This window comes from Drosophila ficusphila, unplaced genomic scaffold (assembly GCF_018152265.1).
Source record: "Drosophila ficusphila isolate 14025-0441.05 unplaced genomic scaffold, ASM1815226v1 contig_198, whole genome shotgun sequence".
Classification (NCBI taxonomy): Eukaryota; Metazoa; Arthropoda; class Insecta; order Diptera; family Drosophilidae; genus Drosophila; species Drosophila ficusphila.
In genome coordinates this window covers 4,419,697-4,443,311 of record NW_025064092.1, presented here as the reverse complement: position 1 = coordinate 4,443,311, position 23,615 = coordinate 4,419,697, and the positions used below count along the sequence as shown (strand labels likewise).

Below are 23,615 nucleotides of genomic sequence, written 5' to 3'. Positions count from 1 at the left end.
TAGTTGTAGTGAATTAAATGCTAAATATTCTTCGATTTTCCTTACATGCGTTTTGCTTATGAGTGTGTGTTGGTGTATGTGTGTGTGTGTTTTTTTCTTGTTGTTCTTGTGTGTGTGTGATAGTGTTTTTTAAACAAATTGTTAAGCTTAAATTACAATTAAATTGAAATTAAAACTAAACAAAAAATTCCCGAAAAACTCCATTGAACTAACTTTTGTTTGTGTGTGTGTGTGTCTGCATCGTGTGTGTGTGTTTAATATTACAAAAGTTTTTCGTTATTTATTTATATATATTTATAAATCTTTTAGCGTACTTTATGAAGAACATTTACACACACACATGTATATCATTAATACATATATATATATATGTTGGTATATATATATATTTATATATTTACCAAGAATTTGTCATGTGTTTTTTTTTAGGTTTTTGTACATTTATTAAAAATTATGTTAAATTATTTTATAAATATTTTCTTGTTGTCGTTTTTTGTTTCGCTTTTGGATTGTGGCTTGTTTTTTATTTGCAATAAAATTTCCTATATATAATATATATATATCAATCAATCATCGTGTGTGGAGTTTTTATCATTTGTTTTGTTTTTTTTTTGTCATTTCGAGTCGCTTATTTGCTAAATACTTTCGCTTTTCCGCGGATTTCCTTAGTTGGACTTCCGCCTTTTTTGTTATACTTTATTATATGCTTTTAAAGTCTGAAATGTTAATTCGTTTTAGCTGATTTGGGTTTTGTATTCTCTATATATCTTTTATATGTTATGTATAAATATTCTCATTTTTAGTTTTGTTATATAAAGACGACAAAATGATGATTTGAACTTTAAACTTCTTTTTTTGCTTTTCTCGTTTTAGTAATGTTATGTCTTAGTTTGGTTTTTAAGAACTTGAAATTGGAATTAAGTTTTAGCTTTATGATATGCTGAGCTGGTCCAAACCACCCAGTGGTGGTGGTGGTGGTGGTGCAGCTCTGGATTTGTTTTGGAGATCCCCACACCCCCCTTTATTTTGTTTTTGTTTTTTTTTTTTTGTAGGGGATCCCCAAATCCCCTGGCTGAACCATGGAATGGTCTACGTATTGCATTTAAAAACTCTCCTCCGACTTACAAATAACGCCTTCTTTTTCGTACCCATTTTGCATGCATTTCTCCTTGGATTTTAACAAATGTGTTTTTTGTTTTTGTTTTATGGGGTTTTCCTTGTTTTATCACTCATTTTCTTCGTTGATCCTGGCGGCTTAAGCTAGGTCTATAATACCTACGTTTAGTTATAGATTTACGTTTATGTTTTGGGCTGTATAAACTTGTAACTCATTTTATTCGATTTCCGCTTTTTACACACGATTCTAGTTTAGGGGTTTACTATGTATATATGTAAAAAAAATTGTTGTTAACTACAAAAAAAAAAAAAGAAATATAGAACTCGCCCTGCAGGGTTCGTCTTTCTCGATCGTATTTGGTGGTTTGTTTCCGCTAAATTCGTACAATTTCAATATATTGGTTTTAAATTGTTTAAAATTTGGGAGTTTAAAAAGATTCTTCTTGAGTCTATAAAATTGCAACTGATTTAAATATTTGGTGGATAGTTTAGGGAAATATAATATTTCTTGTTGTATAAATTAAATTTTTTAAAGCCTATAAAATTGTTATCATGAACAATTGAACAAATAAAATACTTAATTTAAATAAATCCTTTGTTTTTGTGCAGAATGTGTAAAAGCTTTTTCAAATTTATAGGAGTCAAGAAGAATCTTTGAGATAATTTTTCGTGATCTAAAAATACTTTTTAGGATCTGTTTGAATCTTTGGAAATACTTTAGAATCGCAAGGGAACTTTCAGTGAACTTTAGAAGAATCTGTATAGATCCTTTTGTATTTAGCAGTATCCACTCCACCAATTACCACCTGGAAGACCTTGCATCCTGTGGCCAAAGTCCTTGAATATGTTGTTCTCAGAAAGCAGCCGAGTGTGTGTGGGGGCAAGTGGACCGTGCATGTGTGTGGCTACAAGTGTGTGTGTGTGTGGATATGTATCTAAGGGTCTCTTTTTTGGCCAACCACCTAACCAAAAGTGTGATCCAAATGCTGATCCTGTTGGTGTCGCAAGTCCTGCTGTTGTTGTTGCTGCTGCAGCTGTTGTTGCTGGAGTTGTTGGTGTTGCAGTTGATGGTGTTGCGGCTGCTGCTGCTGGTGATTCTGGTGGTGACTCTGATGGTGACTCTGATGGTGACTCTGATGGTGACTCTGATGGTGACTCTGATGGTGACTCTGTTGTTGATGATTCAGCTGGTTATGGCTCGACTCCAGCTGTGGGGAACTATTGCTCCCCGATCCAGAATGGGATCCCGAACCCGAACCCGAACCACTTGCACTGCCCCCGGCGGAGTTGCTGTTGTTACTGTTGTTGTTGTTGTTGCCACCGCTGCAGTACTGGAAGAGTAGATTCTACACCATGTTCGCGTACTTATCCTGCGGCGACATGTAATCGAGGCTATTCTGCGAGAACGCCTGCGCCGAAACAGTTCCCGTGAACGATGGCGACGGGGACAGGCCGAAGTTGGAGGCCGTATAGCCGGAGTGACCCATGTTGTAGTTGACCTGGTTCTGGTTGCTGAAGTACTCCATCTGCGAGTAGTAGCTGGGCGCCTGGGCGTAGTTGTTCGGATACTGCTGGTACTGGTTGTGCCAGAAGTTGTACGAGTCGTGATTGGACATGTAGGCCGCCGAATGGGCGGCCGAATGGTGGGCGGACTGGGCCGATTGGGCGGCATGTGCCGCTGCAGCCGCCGATTGCGGCGACATCGGTGTGATCGGCGGCGATGGCGTTGTGATGCTGCTGCTGCTGTCCATCGGCGTGATGTTGCCACCCGGTTGCAACAGTCGCGGATTGCTGCCCGCCGCCGATCCATAGATACTGTGATGATGATGCACCCCAGCGCCAATATCTCCACCGGCATCCTTTAACTGATCATAGGGGGATCGCAGCAGATCCTGTGACACGCCCACACCAACACCAACGCCTACGCCAACGCCCACTCCCAGATTCAGGCCACTGGAGGAGCCACCACCACCACCGCCGCCGCCGCCGCCACCACCACCCACACTGGAGCCGTAGCCGCCGGACAAGTGCTCCTTTTTGCAGACGATGCTCACCGGACTCACCGACGTGGCCGGCGTGGGCAAGAGGGGCGAGGAGTTCTGGTGGGCGGCGGTCACGTTCAAGGCAGCCGCTGCTGCTGCCGCCGATAAATGTCCGCCTGCTTGGCTGCCGCCGCCGCTGCTGCTGCTGTTTGGCGTAGAGTTGCCACCTTGTTGGTTGTTGCTATTACTGTTATTGTTGCCGGACTGATTTGTACCGCCGGCTGCTGCCGCCGCAGCGGCACTCAAAAAGGAACTGTGGTGCGTCTTGATCGATTGGGCCGCTGCCACCGCTGCCGCTGCACTTGCCGCTGCTGCCGCTGAATTGTTGTTGTTGTTGTTGTTGTTGTTGCCAGACGAGGATGATCCACCTTGGCTGGACTGTGAGTTGTTCTTGTTCTGGCTCGATTTGTTGTTGCTCTGCGAGCTGTTGTTGTTGCCGCTGCCATTGTTGTTGTTGCCGTTGTTGCTGCGACTGTTGGCAGAGGAGCTGCCGCAGCTGCCGCCGCCGCTGCCGCCGCTCGCGTTCTTCGAGCTGCTCAAGCTGTTCGACTGCTGCTGCTGCTGCAACTGCTGGCGGCACTTGGCGCGACGGTTCTTGAACCACACCTGCAAAATAAGATTCAAAATAAGTTGGGTTTAGAAGTCTAATGCAGAATTGGTAATCTGATTCTTAAATATACATATCTGTGACGATTTAATAATAATTATTAATATAAATTAATATGAAAAAATATTCACCAATTAAAAGTGCCTTTCATTTCTACATTTTCTACATTAGGAAAAGTACTTAATTATTATTTTCAATTATATTTGTATAACATTTCCCCAATTCTTCACCGATTCCTATTAAATCAAAACTGTCCCACTTTGCCCCACATAAAATAAAACCAACTTTAAATCTGCGCCCCCCACAAAGACGCGGTAAAATCAATCGTCCATAACCTGAATTTCGATATAACAAATTCGTGGCTATTCAAGCAAATTATGTGTCTACAGAACGCCGGAGCTCTTCCCCTCCCATCGAAAATTGAAAAACAAGGTAAAACCGCAAACGAACCAACGATTTAAAAAGAAAACGCTTTGAAGTTAGGGCCCACCCTGAAAAGTCCTTTGAAGTTCATTAGGAGGACAAATCGAATATCGCTCCTTAAACATTGCCAAATGTTGTCTAAATTTCTGCTAAAATTTGCAAAAATTCCCAAGCTTAGTGTTGTCAATATTATTATGAAATTTGCGAGCAGTTCATTAAACGGAATCAAAGGAAACTGGAGTAGGAAATCAGAGCGGGCGAAGTCAAATCACAAAAGGGGATTTACCGAATGCAAAATGGAATTGAAAATTGAAATTGAATTTCAAGTTTTTTAGAGGGGGAGTAGCAAGCAGCGTTGTGCTGACAAATAATGAAATTTGATACGCCTTGTTTAATGCTCTTTTTTACCCGGAGTCCCCCTTCTTTTTTTGGTCGGAAAGGTTCGTCCTCATACCCCACATCAAAATACAAAAAAAAAAAAAAAAATAAGAAGCGGCAATGAAATGCTCGAGTGGCCGCAGCCGCGTGGCAAGTGTTAACTTCCAAAAAAGAAGGGGGAGGGAAATTTTGGGAAAATGGTAAGGGAAATGGGAGGGCGGGTGACTGACTGGGGGACTGAAGCGGTAATAAATTCAGCTGTTTACCAAAGCACAAGCCATTAGCAAGCAACACCAACCCCAAACAACCAACAACAAATCACTGAAATAACATTTGCCATCCCGTCAAACTGCTCGACTGCTTTTTCTGCTTTTTCTTCTTGCTTTTCGACTGCTTGGCCAGCACTGCTTGGGCTTTGATTTCTGCGGAACAGGGTTGCCATACTTTTGCGGTATTGAAAATGTTTTTGAAACTGCTCCTTTAAGATGCGCTTCTTTTGATTTGTTGGCCTGGCGTACATTTTAACTGATCTGATTCTTTATTTAAAGAGCTTGTGACCTTATTGTAATTACTGATAGTTTGGCAGAGTTTCTGGGAATCGGAAATATTTAAAGACCAAAACTTCATAAACTTATCCTTCTTTTGGCTAGAAAAATCCTTATTCTAACTGAAAAATAGCTAAACCGGATGAACTGGCACTTAGCGGATTGTTTGCAGCCCCTTAAGCATAACAAACAAGGCTAAGTGAATTCCTTGCGCTCGAGTGTGCCGCTTTATGGGCTGTTTATTGTTGTCCTCCTGTTTTTCGGTCCAGAAGGGATGCGTTTTCCGCCAAAGGGGGCGGACGAGTGGGTGGTTATCGGTGGTTTTCCGGCCGTATTTGTGGGCGATGATTCCCGGGGAAAAGGGGAAAAGGGGGAGGGGCGAGATGGGCGGTGATTCCGTGTGACAATATAATCGAGTCAATTTTTTGGCCCTCGTCGCCGCCGGCGGCTGTTGATGTAACTTTTGCTCTCTCTATTTGCCAGCACAACAGCGCGTGACTTTTTGCACTTGTTGTGGGTCCAAAGATCCCATCCCCATTCCAGATAATGCCATCCCGTCCTATATATGTATATATTTCCACCCCGCAAGCGCCCCCGCATAATTTATTCATTGCTCGGCGGGCAAACTAATTGATGTGGGAAAATTGCAGCCGCTGGCCATTCGGCACACGCCCACTTTAACGCCTACTTTAACGCCCCCGCCTGACAAATAAACAAACAAGCGCAAACAGCCAGTAAAGTGAGAGACACTTGACGAAGGCAAACACTCGAGGCAAATTGCTGAGGCTGTGGGAAATTCCTTATTTCCGGTGCTTCACAAGATTCCCGAAATTTTCAAGATACATTTCCTAAGACAAAATGATGGGTGCATTTTTTTTTTTAACAATTTATAGAACACACTTTTCTTTGAATATTTCCTTTACCTTTTTTGTATTATATACTATTTAGAAAGTTCCGAGATTATTATAATACAATAAAATGTTTAAGATACATTTTGTAAGATGATATTTGGACTTTAAAAAAATAACAAAACAACTTTGAAATCATTGTTAAGTTTTTACTTGACTAAAATGTTATGTAAACACATATTCGTGTTTACAAAGTTCCTAAACACCATTAACAAAGCTTAATTAACTTCTATTTTCATTTTGGGGATTATTAATTAATAACTCTCGCCATCTAATGAAATGTTCAGTCCGTTTTTTTATTTACTTGATTCCTGGCTGACTTTTAACTTTGCCTTTGGCTAAACACACATATAATTTTTCACATTGCATTAACAAATTGAAAATTATGCATAAATCTCGCCACTCGCTCCGTCTCTTTCTAAGCCCCATATATAGTACGCCGTTTGGAAATGTGCGAGCGGAAAAGAGTGGAAATTGTTAATCCGCAATGGGAAAATTAATTTTATAAAACAGCTGTGCGGCAAAGTTTTCCCTTCTGCGGCTCTTCTTTTTCTCGCTCCCCTCGTTCTTCGCTGCAGACAAATCCTTTCGCAACAAAAGAAAAAAAAAAAACCAGGGAAAATGGAAAACGTATAGAAAAAAGAGTTGGCTAAGTTTAGGTGCGCTCTCGCCCTCTCCCTGTCGCACCCATTGTTGCCATCTCTTTCTGGTTTTCCAACCCCCGACGAAGAATGCCAGCTGAAAACGAGGCGAAAATATCTAGAATCCGAGGTGACAAAGGGAAAGGGAAAGGGGAAAGCGAAAAGAGAGGGAGCAAAGGGAAGGGGTAGCCTACACCTCACAAAAAGTCTGGAAAGTCTAAGTCCTATCAGGGATATGATATGGAATGGATATGATATGAGGCTTATACGATACCCATAAGTATTGATTAACTAACCTTGAACCCGGCAAACAAAAGTAGCTTTAGAATTTGTAATGACTTTATTAGGTTAGTGTTCGAGTGGAGTTATGAGGAAAAATAATATAACTAACCAATTTTTCAATAAATAAAGCAGAAAGGTTACTTTACGTTTGAAGGAAATTATGAATATTAAGTTTTTAAGTTATATATTATATATGTATCCTAAAAGTTATTTCCTTTCGAAAAAATCATAATAAATGTTGGGTTCATAGTTCCGATATGTTTTTCAAAATTAAATAAAATTGTACGAATCACATCTTTTCATAAAGTAATGCCAAGTAATTTCTCTTCTTCAGACTACGACTATCAACTTATGGACTCCTTTTAAGTTTGCCCAGCTACTCCCCTAGATTTTCTTCGAGTGCACAGTAGCTGGAAGCGCGTGGTTATTAGGGATGCTGCCACTTCCACTTCCACTTCCACAACTGCTGCTTTGCTGCTGGTTTCCCTGTGATTTATGACTGCCAGCGATGGCAGCCGTCCTCCCTCCCATCCCCTTTCCCCCCTGAAAAACTGAACTCTGAACACCGAACAGTGGGCAAAAAAGGCGATCCGCACCCTCGAAAAGCGGAGAAGCGAATGAAAACATTTGGGCGTAAATGTTTGCTCTGTTCTGGTGCAGATAAGCTGCGTAAAATTATTACGTTATTTGTATTGGTCGCAATCAACGCCCTCTCACTGTGGAATCGAAGGATGCGAGAACCACCCCGGGATCTCGTTGGCTGCTCACTCGATTGCTGCTACTGGGCCATAAAGATGCCTATCATTCAATTAATATTTACCAGGCCCAAGCCCCCGGGCCTTCATTCCGATTATGACTCCGATTTCATTGCGGGGAGCTCTGATTTTGATTTCGATTCTGATTCTGATTCTGATTCCGATTCTGATTCCCCTTTGGGGGTAATGATTATTTATGTGGAACGATTTTCTGTGCGGCTGACAACCTGGTGACCTTTCAATGGGGACCCTGCTGCGCTATTAAGATGATATGATACTCAAAAGGTGATCCAATAACCTTTTGAATATGGGAAGCACCAAGTATATCAGCTAATAAAAGGATTAATTAAATATTGTACTAATAACTAATACAAATGAGTATATAAATTGGTAATTTTGTTAAACCATGTTAAGCCTCGCCTGCTTTTAAGTTTCACCAAGTTAGTCGCTTGTGAAAAACGCTATCATGTACGCTAAAACCAAGTGGAAACTGGCCAACTTGCAAAACTCTTCCCCGAACCGCCGGCAGTCTAGTTTTTCCTCGGGCTAATTGAGTTGCTTGGCTTCCTTGCCGTCGAAAAACACGGAATCCCAAACCCCCCAGTCTCAAGACCCCAGACCAGACCATTGGATCCCCAATCCCCACTCGACATTCCCCGAGCACCGAGCACCGAGCACCCAAACCCCAAAAACCAAAAGCCAAAACGAAAACCAAAAGCCAGACGCCTTGTAACATGCAAACGAATCGTGTTCGCCACTTTCTGCTCCTCCTTCCACCGCCTTTTTGGCATTTCCATTTCCATTTCGCAGTTTTCAGCCATTTGGTTTGGGGTTTTGTAAGGTTTTTCCTAGTTTTCCCTGCCGTGTAATCTGATACGTGGCCAAGTGTGGGTGTGTGTTTTTATAGGAGCCCAACTACGTGAGTGGATGCATTGACATGTTGCGTCACTCGAAAGACGGGTACAGTGGGTTTTTACTTCTAATATAAAATTAAGTTTGGTATAGAAAAACTATTAAATAAACTACATTTCAAAGGAAACCCGTTTTATATTGTTTAGATTTGTTTAAGTAAGAACATCCTATAAAATATTTTTTATATTTCTTTGGTTAACCTCTTTTAAACTAAAACCCTGCTAACATTTTTTTCAAAACCACTGTGCTTGTCTGGGTTTCTAAAAACAATTCAGAAGCAGCCAAGCCAGCGAGACAAACAACGAAGGAAACTATCCAAGAATAAGAGACATGTGGAAAATCTATACAAATGTCAATTCCCAGCTACACCCCCTGGAAAACCCTCACTTCCTATATCTTTCACTTGCTTTTCTCGCTACTCCGTTTCTCCGATTCTCCGCTTCTCCGCTTCTCCGCTTCTCCGTTTCTCCGATTCTCCGGTGTGCATTACCGGAATCAATTGTGTAAAAAACGTAACTTTGGAAAAGGAAACAATGGAAAAGAAGTCGTCGATTCATGGGACATGTGCAAGGTGTCCTTGCTGCACCACTCAGCTCCTCAGCTCCTCAGCTCCTTTTCCTATTCCTCCACAGCCATTCAGCCATTCAGGCATTGAACCATTCAGATATTCCTGCTCCCCCTTCAAATGGAACGTGTCGTTTTTCATTCCGAGCCGACCATTGCAGGGGCTTCTTTTCCCCTGGTCTTTAAAGCCAGCTTGTTACTAACTGCCTTTGCCACTTGGCTTTAAGTAAGTTCGATCCCAGTGTCTTTATCTTTTCCCTATGCTTCTTACTACAGAAAATTCCTTGCTTATTAAAGTCGAAAGATTCTCAACTACTTGTTGCCTATTTCATCTTTTAAATGTTAGCTTCTTGCTTATAAATTTTATCTTTATAATATATATAACTTTTTTGTTAATTCCATAAATTCCTACCATTACCTCAACTTTAGTTAAATGGCATGGTTCTTTTGACCCTGCAATGTCACGTCCTTAAATTACACGAACAAAAGGCATTTGGCCAACAAAGCGAGGGCAAATTCAAAAGCAAAAGCAAAGCAAACAAATCGATGGATCAATATAAGTTGCCAATAATGTTTATTATTTTCTTTTTTTTTTGTTTGTTACGTCCCGTGTGTGTTTTCATTGCAGTTTCGGAAAAACGATCGATGTTGCGGCTGTGTTTGCCCAAGAAATTACCGAAAGGAGATGACAGTTTTTCCAATCGGCAACCGGAAGCCCGAAGATCTCTTTTCACTTCTTTTTTTTTTGGGCCATTTGGCAGTTTTTGGGCCAACGGCGCTAGGGATTCTGTTTGTTTAGGCCCGATCGCGGACACCTAAACAAACAGACGGTGGCAAATAGAAGAGGTCCTGGAAATTGAGTCGTACAATTTGCTGTCATCGTTCTCATCTGGCTGACGCTAGAAATTAGCGCAAATTATGCTCGACTAATGCCTTGAGCAAACTTCAGTTACGATTTTATTTCGGACTCAGATTCAGTGTCCTGGAGGGGTGACTTGTCATACCCCGCAAATCCTTTCGGCAAATACGGGAACTTATTTCGAACCGTTGCGCTTCTCCGAAGGGGGAAAATAGACGTCTATTTGCATTGGAAGTCATCAAATCTGTTCGCTCCATATGTGTATTATGGTGTATATTCAACCACCCCCCCCAACATCCTGGCCGTAATATATATTACACCAAGCGCCGACAATCTGTTACGAGCTGTTGTAATTTGTTTGTTTTATGGATTTCCTTCGACGTCCGCCGGTTTTGCCGGCACTTTTTCGAGGGCATTTCGCCTAATTAAACCAACTATACAAGTGTATCTGTGCGAGTTTTTGTGGGTTAAAAAGCTCACATGTGCCATGGCTAATGGGCGTGAGGCCTTCGAAGTCGAGAAACGAGTTAGCAGGTCAGCAAGTGCCTGTATTTGCCTTTGGGGGCGGGGAGCGGCCAACGGGGAAATGCGATATGCCCAGAAATTGACGCACTTTTTCGGGGTAATAAACGGAAGGACTTAATGCGGTAAGTGCTGAATTCGGTGTCATGTTCCACTAAAGTATTGGAGTACTTTTTACTTTTCACGCGACAGTTTATAAGCTTGAAACCACGAAATCAATATGTCATCTGATGATTATTTAACTATCATTTTTAGGAGCCTTTATAAATATATATACCGATATTAAGGGAAGTATTCAATTAATTTCTATGGAATCACACACAATCCTATATTAAATATAGAACTCCCCTTCTGCCAAGTTTCATAGTGATACAAAGCTTCATAACCAAGTTACGTGAGGTGCTTACCTGTACTCGGGATTCGGGCAGATTGATCTTGAGGGCCACTTCTTCGCGCATGAAAATGTCCGGATAACGGGTCTTGCCAAATAGGGCTTCCAATACGTCCAATTGGGCGCGTGTGAATGTGGTGCGTTCGCGACGCTGTTTTCGTGTGTTTACGCCTTTAAAAAATACATCACATAAAGAAAAAAAGAAAAGAAAAAAATACAAAAATATGTTAGAATAAAAGTTCTTAAGTAAGAGCGAGTGCCTAACCGAATGTGCTGAAAGTTTCTTTTTCTTCTGGGGCCACATTGAGTATACGCCATGTGTGCCGTGACTTTTCCCAGTAATATTTTCGCCAGTAACCGTTATTTTGCTTGCCGTCTCTGTGTGCTTGTATGTGTTTGTGTGTGTGTGATATAGCAACCCCCGAAAAATTGGACGGCCAACCCCTAAAAGAAAAAAGGACTTGCAAAGGAACCAACCCCCGTACAGCAGCCGCCCCAAAAACTCGACTCCCTTTTTTCGGTGTACATAATGTTCCATATACCGAGATGTGTGTGTGCGATGGTGTATGTGTGTGTGTGTGTGTGTGTGTGTGTATCGTATCTGTGTGCGGACTAAGCCGCCGCATTGTTTGCTTTGTCAGCTCTCTCTGTCGCTCACCCTCGAAAAACCCGAAACATCGAGACTTCACCATCGGCCCACTCCCTATTTATATTTCTTTTTTTTTCTCTCTTGTCCCAAATACACCCCGACTATTGCTGTCTCGCTCGCTCACAGGCCCTCCCATTCTGGCTCTATCAAAAATTAATGAGTTAGTCATTTTGGTCATGAATTTATAAATTGAATAAAAAACTTCACTTCACTTTGCAGCTGCCGCATTTCGTTCAGTTTTTACGTTTCTGTTTCTGTTTCAGCTTCAGTTTTCGTTTTCGCTTTCAAAATGGTTGCCAACTTGGTTTATTTCTTTATATATATCCACACAATTAATTGCAATTTGCCATGTGTGTGTGTGACGTGTGTGTTTGCTTTTTTTTTTGGGGATACTTAATATTTTGATTTTTGCCTTGGCTTTATGAAGAGAGAGAGCTTGTCGTTTAATTAACTGCACCTATAAATTTTTGGCTTCTTTCAAATATTTTACTGTCCGCGTATTTTATGGCTAATTTATGGGGTTTCCAGGAAGGTCTTGTAGTTTTTTGGGCTTGTGGCCAAAACCAAAATAGTTCAAGGTTTGTTGGAACTTACTAATATGGGTAAAATGGGAATGGAAAACTAACATTTTATTCATTCATTTTAACAAAAAAATACTTTTTCGAACTTACATTTTTATTTACTTATGTTTCAGAACTTTATTTATAAATAAATCCCTCTACTATCCACCATTTTATTTTGTTATGAGGCAATAGACAACTAGGCTTACTTTCTTTTCTTGTAGTTTTCCCTTCGTTATGGCCTCTTTCATCATATTGTATCAATATAGTAATTGTGGCCACCAAACTAACTTATGTAACAAGCTAAAATTCTGTCAATTACTTGGCTTATTACCGCAGCAAAGCAAATACAAGGCAAGGCAAAAAAATATATACATATATACAAAAATTGATTACGGGTATAAAATTGTTGTTTTCTTTTTATCATTTTTCTCTTTTTTTATGATTTGGCTTATTTATTTTTGTTTTCGGCTGTTCAATGATTATTTTGTGTGTGTTGCTTTGGCAGGGTCTTTTGTTGGCATTTTGTAGCCAATTTTTTGTGATTTTTGTCAGGTTTTGTTTGTCATTTGCAGCGTCACCGAGCGAAGCGAAAACTGGAACCGAAAAAAGCTGAATCTAAAGCTCGAAAACTGGAAGATAAAGTCGGAGAGGAGACCGAAGTATCCGAAACTGCCCGAAGCTCATTATTCATTTTGACAATTTAACTGATAATGATGCAATATCGATGCGAACTGACATTGAAAGGCAGCCAAAGCGAAGAGGAAGCCCGACTCTACAGTGCGAAAAATAGACTAGTCTTTATCCGACACTTAATGGCAGTAATTGATTTGTAAAATATGCAAAAACATAATTGGCTTGAGATCAAAAAAACCCATAAGTTAATTAAAAAATTTAATAGTGTTGTTTTTGAGTTCAGAACTAGTTAGTTTTTGGCGATACGAAATTTTGAAGCACCTTGACTTTGCTTTTTAAGTTACTGATATATAATAATATGTGCTATTTAGTTGATCAGAGAACCTCAAGTGTTTTTCCCGCAGTGTTGGCGACGTCTTTGGCATTTTGTTTTAACAACTTTCAGCACATTTGAGCGATCTGGTTTGCTTACGTGTAGGACATGTATATACCAAAATTGTCGATGCGATATTTACCCCACATACCTTGGGAGAACCCGACGGCCTCCAGTCCGTGTGGGAGGCCGAAGGGACCCAGCGACGGCATCGGCATGCCGGGCGGCAGTGGGCCGTGCGGCACCGAATGGTGCGGATGTGGACCCCCGTAACTGTGCGGATGGGGGCCCAGATCGCCCGACTTGAGGAAGCCCGCCGCCATCAAGGCCTCGGTCGAGTGCAGCGCCACGTTGAAGCTGTGTGTCTCCACGGAAGAAGGCAGAAGGCTTCTGTAGTCCGTCTCTGTGCGGCTGGATCGCTCCCTCACTGGTGCGATCTCCTCTGTTCCGCTCTGGATCGCTGCTCGTCGGTCAATCGTAGCTCAAGGTGCTTCCGATCGGATCTGCAAAATATTATAAACATAAAATATACAGTTGAATTTTTTAAAGGGTTTAAAACCTATTTTATTACGCACTTCAAATGAGATCACTTTATTCTAGCTAATCTTTTTAGAAGAATTTTTAATCCTTGAGTTAACTGGAGTTTAAGTGTATGGCCTACTATGCAAAATATAATAACACATATTAAGGCAACCTTTAATCATATAAAATTTATTTATGATGGTTTCTATCTATTACTCCTTCTTATAATATATGGAAACTATTTTATTTATTATTATAGCTTTTCCTGAGTTGCTTATCAAAGTCACAGAAATATTGTTTATCAATCGAATACTCCTCAAATCATTTGTTTATATTTCCCTAGCAAAAAAGATATGGAAAATTGTTTTCCCCACCTCTCCACGCTTTGCAAACAATAATCACTCGATGAAAGTGCCCCAAGAGATATGGAAATCCCTGCGAAAAACGACAACTTAATGCCACCAAATCACTCACAATTCGCCAATTATCTGTGAAATTCACTGGTTCGCTGTATGGTTTGTATATTCCGCAGAGAAACAGAGGATAAGTTGCCTGTTTGTTGTGGGTTAAGCTCTTGCCACGAGTTCCAATTACACTCTAAGACCGAGACCAAACAGAACCGAGACTTATAAGGCAGGTCTTTGGTGTCTCCATCGCTAGCTATCTCTATCTAACGGCTCTATCTGTCTCGCCCACACTCGCGATCGTTCCTTCGGGGTCTTTAATCCCGAGGTTTGTCTATGATGTAAAAACTTCTAATCTGGGCCGAGAGCACACACAAACCAGAGGAAGATTACCCAACCGCCTCCAAGACCGAATCCCGTATCCCGAATACCGAATTTTGAGTTCCGAATCCTTGAATCCTGAACACCGAACCCAACCCGATCAGATCCGAAGTCGCATTCGGGCTTATCTTGCGGTTTAAAGATCTTTGATCTGCGCTTAGCCGCAGGATTATTTCAGACACTTACTAAAAACGATCGCACACACTCACACACACACACCAATACTTATATTCGGGGAGGACACTGCCTGATCCAGGACAATGGGCATTAAGATTAAGCCCAGAAAGGGACAACTAGCCTGGATTAGATTCCCCTGCCTTTTGTGTTACCTCAGTTTTCGTGCGAAAAAAATTAGCACTATTTGCCAAGAGAGTTTCGAAATTGAAAGAAAGTCCAGATAGTTGTAATTGCGGAATTAGCACGAACACCTCGCATTGTTTTGAAACTGAAAACCAAAACCCGAAAACCAAAAACCGAAATACCGATGACTATTTGTCACATCTTCACCTTTCGATGAGTGTATGTAAAATTTGTTTTGTTTTGTCATGTCGCTTTCATGGATCAATGCATTTTTGGCCTCAGAATGCAGCCGCAAAAACATCGAGATCCCGAAGAACCGAAAAGTAAATGTGTGTGTGTGAAACCGAAACAGAAACCAAAACCTAAAACCCAATCCCAATCTCAATACCAACTTCAAACCCAATCCCGACCCTGATATATAGCACCCGATACGGATACGGAACCCAATGTGCGATGACAGAACATTTGCTCCTGCCCTTCTGCCCTCCGAATGCCCAAATTACATGCTCACGCGCACACGCAAATTAATAACACATCTGGCTTCAATTCGAGGGCCAGCAGAGATGCGGACGCTCTTCTATATAGGAGTATATAGCGATAGAGGATTCTACGCGACCATCCACAAGGGGGAGGGTTCGCTACTCATCCCGGAATCACCGAATCTCGGAGTCCCACTAAACGGAAGCTGATCAGAACCAAAGCCGTAATTGATAGTTCGATAGACTTAAGCTGGAAAGTTGATTGAGATCCCACTGCTTCATGAACTTTTAAAGCCAAAAATTAGAAGTAGCTTAACAAATTTAAAATTATATAGGAAAGGCGATTTTAATAGAAAATATAAGTTAAAGGAATTACTGACAGATTTGTATAATAAAGTTCTACATAATATTCATTTGTTTACCATTAAAATAATATTTTAATAAATCCTTTTAATAATTTTAGTAAAATATAATAATTTTTAAGTAAGTTAAAAATGTATCTCAGTAAATCCCTTTAGTTTTTAGAGAAACCCTTTAAACTCCTATTTGTTAAATTAGTTTTCATCCCATGTTCCCATGGCTCTTTCGACCAACTTCCATTAACCAAAATTTCACAAACGATCAACTGTAGGAAAAGAAGTGCCAGTAAAAAAATCTCGACGAACTCTCAGCATCTGTCAAAAACCGAAAACCGAAACCGAATGTGACACATTTTTAGGAGACAAACCGGGAATGGCGATCGGACTCTACGTGATTTTCTAGACATTTGGCCCCTCGGCCTTCCGCCCTCGCTGATTATGAAAAATCATGGTAAATGGTAAATGGTAAATGGCAAAAAGAGCAAAATAAAAAAACCAACAGCAACAACAAAATAAAATAAAACAAAAAACAAGAAGGCCCGCTGGCACTTTTTTCTTTTTTTTTTTTAAGAGAGATCCATTGTGAAGCAGAAACGAGTCGAGACAAAATCATTTGGGCTGGACATATATCACGTACGACGGCAGACACTTTCATTATGAATTCCATTCGGCAATGCCTTCTGATTTTTTCGGTTTTCAGTATTCGGTGTTTTCTGATTTGCTCGATTCTGGCTGGTAATTTTTTCAAACTCTACGATTTTCACTCTCGATTTCAATTTCCGCCATCTCGAACAGCAATTCAATTCGTTTGTCAGCGCGTAATTACGGTCAAAATAATATTTGTTGGATAAACAGCCGGGAGGAAAACAAAATAAAGCCACGAATCGAAGATGCCACGGCTACCGTAAGATTTTTTTGGGGTTTTGGGGGTTTTGGAGCAGGGGGATAACCCCCTATATAAACCCGCACAACCAAGTGTTTCGGTTCGCTGATGATGCGACTGATGGTCCCTGGGAAAGTCGAGAGAAGTCAGAAAAAAAGTTGAAATGTCGAAAAGAAATCGAAGCAAACTGAAAACCGCCACTTGGCTACTGTTCATTTGGGCCATGGGAATATAACTCTTGGCTCTTTTGGCCGCATGATTAATGGTCCGTCTTTGCATAACATTTGGCCATCTCCCCAGTCCGCATTTGGCTCTGACTAATATCAAACGCCGCGTATCTGTGGCTATATTTAAGTTAGTCAGTCACCGGCGATCAACTTTGGGGCCACTGTGTGCAGCTGTCAGGAGTGCTAACCTGTCAGTCGCGCAGTTGCCAGTTTCTAGTCACTAGTCTCTAGTAACTAGTCGCAAGTCGCAACTCGCAAGTGGCTAGTAGTTGCTAGTCGCTGGTAGTCGCTGCTAGTCGCTGCTATTAGCCGCCTTAACAGGCCCCATAACAACTTAATAGGCCCGGGCATATTGCACATTTTCCACACTGCCCATCAACTGCGCTTTCCAATTGCATTCCTATATTTTAACTGACTCCGAGAGGTAGAGAACTTCTTAATAGATATGCAAAAAGTTATTTATAATATCTCATAAAATAATTCACTGCCTAAATGTTTTGTGAATAAAAGAAACCATAAATAGACAAGAACTCTGTATAATTTAATTTTTATAAATCACTTCAGTTAAATATTAAAAGACGCCTCAAAATATTGCAATAAGGTTTTTGGTTTTACTTGGAATGATTCGCCGTCGCTCTTTTAAGCCAAGTACTAAATCTCGCTTTGCTTAACACAATAATTAGTTTGTTTAACTTTTGTACTGAGAATTTCTCAATTTTTTTCTTGTTATACACTGGTAAAAAGAAGAACACTTATAGTTGAACCTTAAATCCATTCTATAAAAATAGTAATCTTTGATATATTTTCAAAAGACAACTTGGGAGCATCGAAAGATTTCTGTTGGCTGTTTTCTTATGGTAGCCAGTGTAGACTTCACATTCGTCTATATGGATAACGCGTTATGGCAGCGAAAGAGACGGCAACACGGAGACAGAGAGAGGTGGCAGATGAAAAATGCATTTCTCAGGCTCATTTACATTGAGCCGCGGCTACTGGAATATCGTATGGTATGGTATAGTATGTGGTATGGCAAATGCTACATGTGGTATATGTGCTGTGTGGCATGGACATGGAACTAGACGGTCCGAAGAGCCAAGACCAAGACTACAAGTCCGAGTTTCTGACGCTGGCCTAGCATAATAAGCCTGTCTGCCTGTCTGTCTCTTTGGCAATAATGCAACTTAATAAATGCAACAAAGAACGAGAAGTGCCCGAAGTAGCAACTCCAGCAGTCACGTCCCGAAAACCAAAAAAAAAAAAAAAAAAATACAAAAAGTAGAAAAAATAATAAAAAAATACGAGAGTAAAAAACAGGAGAAGCAAAAAAAAAGGGGAAAAGAAAAAAGAGTAGGAAAAACTTGGAACTAGTTGCTGCCATTTCTACGCAAATGCATTTTGACATTTAAATTTGCAATTTTCGCATAAAATTATATTTATTTATTCCAGCTGGCTTTGGTGAAAAGTGCAACCTTGCTGCGCCGCTGGAGGATCGCGATTATGATGGGGCTGTTGATGTGGATTCCAGCTACTGACTTTGACGTTGACGTTGGCTGAAGTTTAATTAAGCAACGTGCCAAATAATTGAAAAAGTGTGAAGATTTGACAAGTTTAAGAGGCATTAAAAGCCAGTCAGCCAGTCAGTAACTATATATGTATATGGCCTAGAAATCTGGCGACTAACTGTTTGTGCCGCTGCGACAACTTTTCCACTTGCCCACATTTTTAATTAGTTTCTGTTTTTTTTTTTTCGCTTATCGCACGGCAACATTATTCATTATTTACCTAATCGAATTGACACTTGAGCAGCCGCTGGTGTAATTAACAGATACGAGGCTGATTGCTCAATCAAAGTAATCTATCGTCTCTATAGATTAAGCATAATCCCCGACAAGTATTTCTCTGGGCTCCTCAGAAGAATAACTCCCTTTGAAACATAGTTAAACGCTTGTTTAATCTGAGACAAACATATATTATAAATGGTAATTTATTAGCGGACAAATTGCTTTTGCCGTTTTTAATTGCTTTTCCATTAAGTCAACAATTAACGATCTGACATGGTTATGAGATAAACTAAAAATAAATCAAGTTAACAAAGATAATATTCATTTTTATAGAGTTTAAACGACGTTTAGATATGTATTTTAAAGGGAGCTGAACTGATCTATGACTTTGTTGAGAATCCTTTAAAGTCTAAAGGAAATTATTTACTTTAGTATATCTTTCTTTGTAAATACCACTTGATCGAGAGAATTATCATCTTTTCAGGTTATCTATTGATTTCTGGGCATGTGTTCTATCCCTCTTTTTTTTAGATCTAACCTGTTCAATAACTTCATCATGTCTTTTTTCATTCACAAACCAAGTTCCTGGCGAACAAAACCCAATAAATTTCCATAAAATTGGTTTTAATTCAACAAATTTTTGGCTTTACATCATTTTCTCTGCCTCTTCCCACAATTCCGTTCCATTCAAAGAAACCAACTAAAAATAACAAAAAATACCCATGGAAATGTATAAAAAGTATTGAATGAATTGCGCTTGTTGTTTTGGTTATTGTTGTTGCCGTGTACAAATGATTGCATCATGGACAGTGGACCAAAAACCGAAAACCAAAAAAAAAAAAAAAATAAATCAATAATAGACTAATAGAGTAAAGAGCTCCAGTCGGGTCACAACAACAACAACAACAACAACGACAGCGGCTAGAAAAACTTATTATTTGACGCATTGTCAATGTGATCTTGATAAGTCGAAACTGGAAATGGAACCTGAGGAAAAAAAAAAAACTAAAACCTCCGTCTGAGTGATTTCTATTTAAATGGCTTTGTCAACGAAATTTGAGAAGCGAACAGCAACAACAACAACAACAACAACAGCGCCAGTATCGCGTAATGAGCAAAGAGTGAAGAGAGATAAAAATTAATAATACAAATAATTGGTAGGAAAAAAAAGTGCGTCCAAGAAATTGAACGCCACGGAACCAGCCGAGATGAAATGAAATAAAATGAAATAAAAAACGAAATGAAACCTCACTTAAGGCGAGGCGACGCCAAAAGAGATTGACAAAAGATGACGACAAAAAAAAAAAAAAATAATAATAAAGGCAACACCCGATCTCCCAGGTACGAGTATAGTACCCTATGTATACCACCGATATGCCAACAGTGTGTGGGAGTTCGACTCGAACTCAAAGTCGAAGTCCAAGTCGAAGGGGAAGTCGGAGTAGAAGTCGAACCGAACAACCGAGAGATTGGGGCGTGCTAGGGAAGCGGAACAATGGATACCGTTCCACAGTAAGCGAAAAGGATTCCAAATTTTATGATACACTTTTCAAAAACCAATGGGATAGGGTAAAAACCTTAAAAAATTGAAAATTACTTAAAGCTCAATAGGTAGTTAGAAAAGTATATAACAAGAGTACAGATAGTTAACAATTTGAATAGAATGGAAAAATATTTTTAGTATTTTAAAACCATGATAAACTCAAAATGTAAATAATCTTCAAATATTAATACTTAAAAGTGTTATTATTAGATTTATGTTGATCAATACTTTAAGTAAAAGTTTCAGTGGGTTTTAATAAACTTATTTCAAAAACCTTATTCTTTTTTATAATATATTTTTGATGGTTGAGTTTGTATATTGAAAGATTATTGTGAATGGTAAAAAGTTATATCTGTATGCCATAACATATTTGCAAAACTTGTTCCCCTTTTTCTTTCAGTGCAGGCTAGAGCGAAATTCCCTCATTCGCTGGGGGATATACGCGATAAGGAATCAAATGTGTCGCGACGCGATCTCGGCGACTTTCAATCCACGATCGACAACGCTGGGCGGATGTTGTGAATGAATGAATTGGCATTGGGGCATTGAGGCATTGAGGTATTGAGCGGATCTAGGCTGGGCAATCAGGCGTGGGTGAAACCGCACCAATAGATCCCAAGAGATCCCCACAAACTCCACACTCCACATCCGAGTACCAAATCCGATACCGAACTCAACTCCAATTCGGATTCGGATGGAGAAAGATCGGAAAAAAGGGGCAGAGAAAAATGAATCGACTGCATATTAATTTCTGTTGCTTTTTGTTAGAAAACCATATGCAAATTAATAATAAAACAGAACAACAAAGTAGCCAGCAGCAGCGGCGAGGAGTCAACGTTTTATTCAGATATTTTAATTTATAGCCGCCGCTTTGAAATTAGACGATCCGATCGGTGGAGAATATGTGGGGAATATGTGTGAATAATGCGACCTGAACGGCTCCGTCGGCTGGCTTCTATTGTGTTTTAGTCTAACATTGGTTTTCTTAGGGTTTCTTCGCCTCGCCGTTGCCTCTATCATTTGGTAGCCTTTTTCTATATCACATTTCTCGTATCGATTTTGTCGGACTTGCTGCTTTTTTCTATTTTTTTTTTTTTTTTGGTTTTTTGTTTTGCCTAATTAAGGGAGGCGGCCTTAATATGCCCATTAAAATTATGAAAATCATAACGAATCTTTCGAATCTCGCATTTTCTCACATTACGCTGCGGACATTAGTCATAGGCGGAATTTCCTGAACAAAACCCGATTTATAGACTTTACGATATCACACAAAATTGGAAGAACTAAAACAAAATCTAAGTCTCTAGTTGATAATTTAATTGTTGCACAAATAATTCTCCAAAATGGTGTTGTTATTTTCTATCTAAAGTTCTATTGAGCGCTTAACTAAAAAAGAAGATTTTTTAGCCAATATTCAATAACTCAACTTTTTTAATAGTTGTATCTTTAAACAAATTGTTTAGCCTCGAATCAATTAGATTAGAACCCTTAAAGAAATCTTTTAATAACAATTAAAAGTCAAAGTTAGGTGCTAAATCCTTAGAGATATGTATAAGCATTACTTTTCAGGAGATAACATATTGTGACTTCAAGTTTGTTTTTTAGAGAAGTTGTACCTATTCGAATGTGGTTTTTGTTTTAGGACATTATGAGAGTTAAATGCAACCGTATGTTGGAAAACTATTTTAAATTAGATTTTAAATTAAAGAGGTGTTTACGAGTAAACGATTAAACATAACATTTCAAATGTTTAGTAACGGTAAATGGAAAATTAGGAAATACATTAGTTTATATTAAGAACTATTGTATTAAGTTGTATTTTATTGCTGAAGGGAGCCTAATATATCAGTCAACAGCTTTTTAAGGACTAAAACGTTTATTTTGGAAATATACTCAACATCTTGGTTGATTTTAAAATAAAAAAAACCTGAAACAATCCAAGTTAAGAAACAAACTATTACTGATTTTAAGGTTGCATTCTTTCACATTCCCAATTTAAGACAGTTACATAGAAACTTTGCGTTTTAAAAGTTAATAGTATAATAATTTAATTTATTAAGCTATATAAAAAGGAAAGCTTTATGCTAGAATATCGTTTAAAATTAAACAATTTGAAAGTGAATATAAGAAATTTGATAGTGATAATCCCTAAAATATACTGCATTTTCCCGCCCCCATCGACTACTTAGGTCTACCGATTCCCCAGCTAATCCCAAATTTAATCCGTGCTTATCTCTCCGGTCCACATTCCTCGCGGTTTATAAAGGTTTATACCGATTTCTCGATATCGGAGGATCGCACTCACCGAAAAAAAAACACAAACAAAACTAGAAGCAAAACGGTGCTGTATTCCAATGGCGACTTGTTTTCAGATCCAGCTACTATATAGTTATAGCATGGGTATATATGACATATATATTTGTATATGTATATAATTGTATTCCAGAGATGTTTGTTTATGCGATGTTTTTTTGTTTGGCACTGGCAACACGGTAAAAAAACAGATTCTCGTCACTGGCACTTTGATATATATCCGAGAGATATATATCTCTGACTTAGTATTTCTCTGACTTTTCTGTTTTTCTATAGCTCTCAGCTTTAGCTATAGCTATAGCCTATTTGTTTTGATATTTGTTTGTTTTTGGCGTCGGCGAATTGATTGTTGTTATTATCGGTGCGGCGAACGCGGCGAGTAGCGAGAGCGATCGAACGAGCGGCGTACGGAGCGTATGAGCGACTGAGCGACTGGGCGACGGACGACGCACAAAAACAACCCGAGCGGCACGAAAGTTACTCTGGAAATGAATTGCGGTACACCTTCCACGGACGACGGCAGCGGTGGCAGCAGCGCAGCGAGCAGCGGGCAGCGGGCGGGCAGAGCAAAAGTCGTTCGACCAGAGTCCGCAAAAAAAAAAAAACAAACAAACAACCGAAAGAGAGAGGGAGAGAGAGCGAGAGCGAGTGTCTGCTTTTAGCAATGGCTGCCCAGCTCTCAGCTGAATGAGAGAGTGAGACAGCTACTCTCGTGCTGGCTTCCTGTCATTTACTCTCTGTGTGTCCTTGTCACTCTCCGCCGTATGCTCCCTTAGATAGAGGGAGACAACTGCTTGCTGCCCCGTTTTCAAGCAGCTGTATTTACCTCTGTGTTGTTGGTGGCCCATGTGTGTGCGCTTGAGTGTGGAACCACACCCCAAAAAAATTCAGTTCAACAACTTTGTTGCCACAAAAAGAAGAAAAAAAATATATAGTCATAAAAAAACTACCTTCGTATTTTTGCGCGGCAGCAATGAAATTTTAATGAAAACGACAAGGCAGCGAAAACAACGCAAAAATTTGTTAGCTAACAGCAAAAGATAAGGAAAAGGGGGAGGCAATGGGCGCTTAAAGGACGATGGTCAGTAGCGCTACTCCTGCTGTTGCTTCTTCTTCTGCGTCGCAAATTGTCATGCACACACAATCACAACGCAAACAACAACAATCGATGGGCAAGGAAGAAGAAGAGGGAGCCACTCACACTTAGCACGCCCCCTCCCTTTCTTCCCAACGGGCGGCCCCATTGTTCAATTATCATTT

The 23,615-nt window shown here is 39.9% G+C and overlaps 1 protein-coding gene across 1 annotated transcript; it reads right to left on the bottom strand.

Annotated features, from left to right (window-relative positions):
* Positions 1-2,356: 2,356 nt before the first annotated feature.
* LOC108094598 (homeotic protein ocelliless) lies at positions 2,357-22,830 on the bottom strand. Its single transcript, XM_017195249.1, has 4 exons — positions 22,348-22,830; positions 13,306-13,666; positions 10,962-11,116; positions 2,357-3,764 (listed from the first exon to the last, which is right to left on the bottom strand). Exons 2-4 carry the CDS (start codon positions 13,484-13,486, stop codon positions 2,463-2,465), a joined length of 1,638 nt encoding a protein of 545 aa, XP_017050738.1. The 5' UTR covers positions 13,487-13,666; positions 22,348-22,830; the 3' UTR covers positions 2,357-2,462.
* Between the last annotated feature and the right edge of the window lie 785 nt (positions 22,831-23,615).

What these genes read in the sequence shown, in the direction of transcription:
- LOC108094598 (XM_017195249.1), bottom strand. Translation starts at nt 13,486, where the DNA reads ATGGCGGCGGGCTTCCTCAAGTCGGGCGATCTGGGCCCCCATCCGCAC. An exon ending in GTTCTCCCAAGGTATGTGGG is followed by an intron (nt 11,117 to 13,305) that starts GTAAATATCGCA and finishes TATTTTTTAAAG; the next exon opens with GCGTAAACACACGAAAACAG. An exon ending in TGCCCGAATCCCGAGTACAG is followed by an intron (nt 3,765 to 10,961) that starts GTAAGCACCTCA and finishes CTTATTTTGCAG; the next exon opens with GTGTGGTTCAAGAACCGTCG.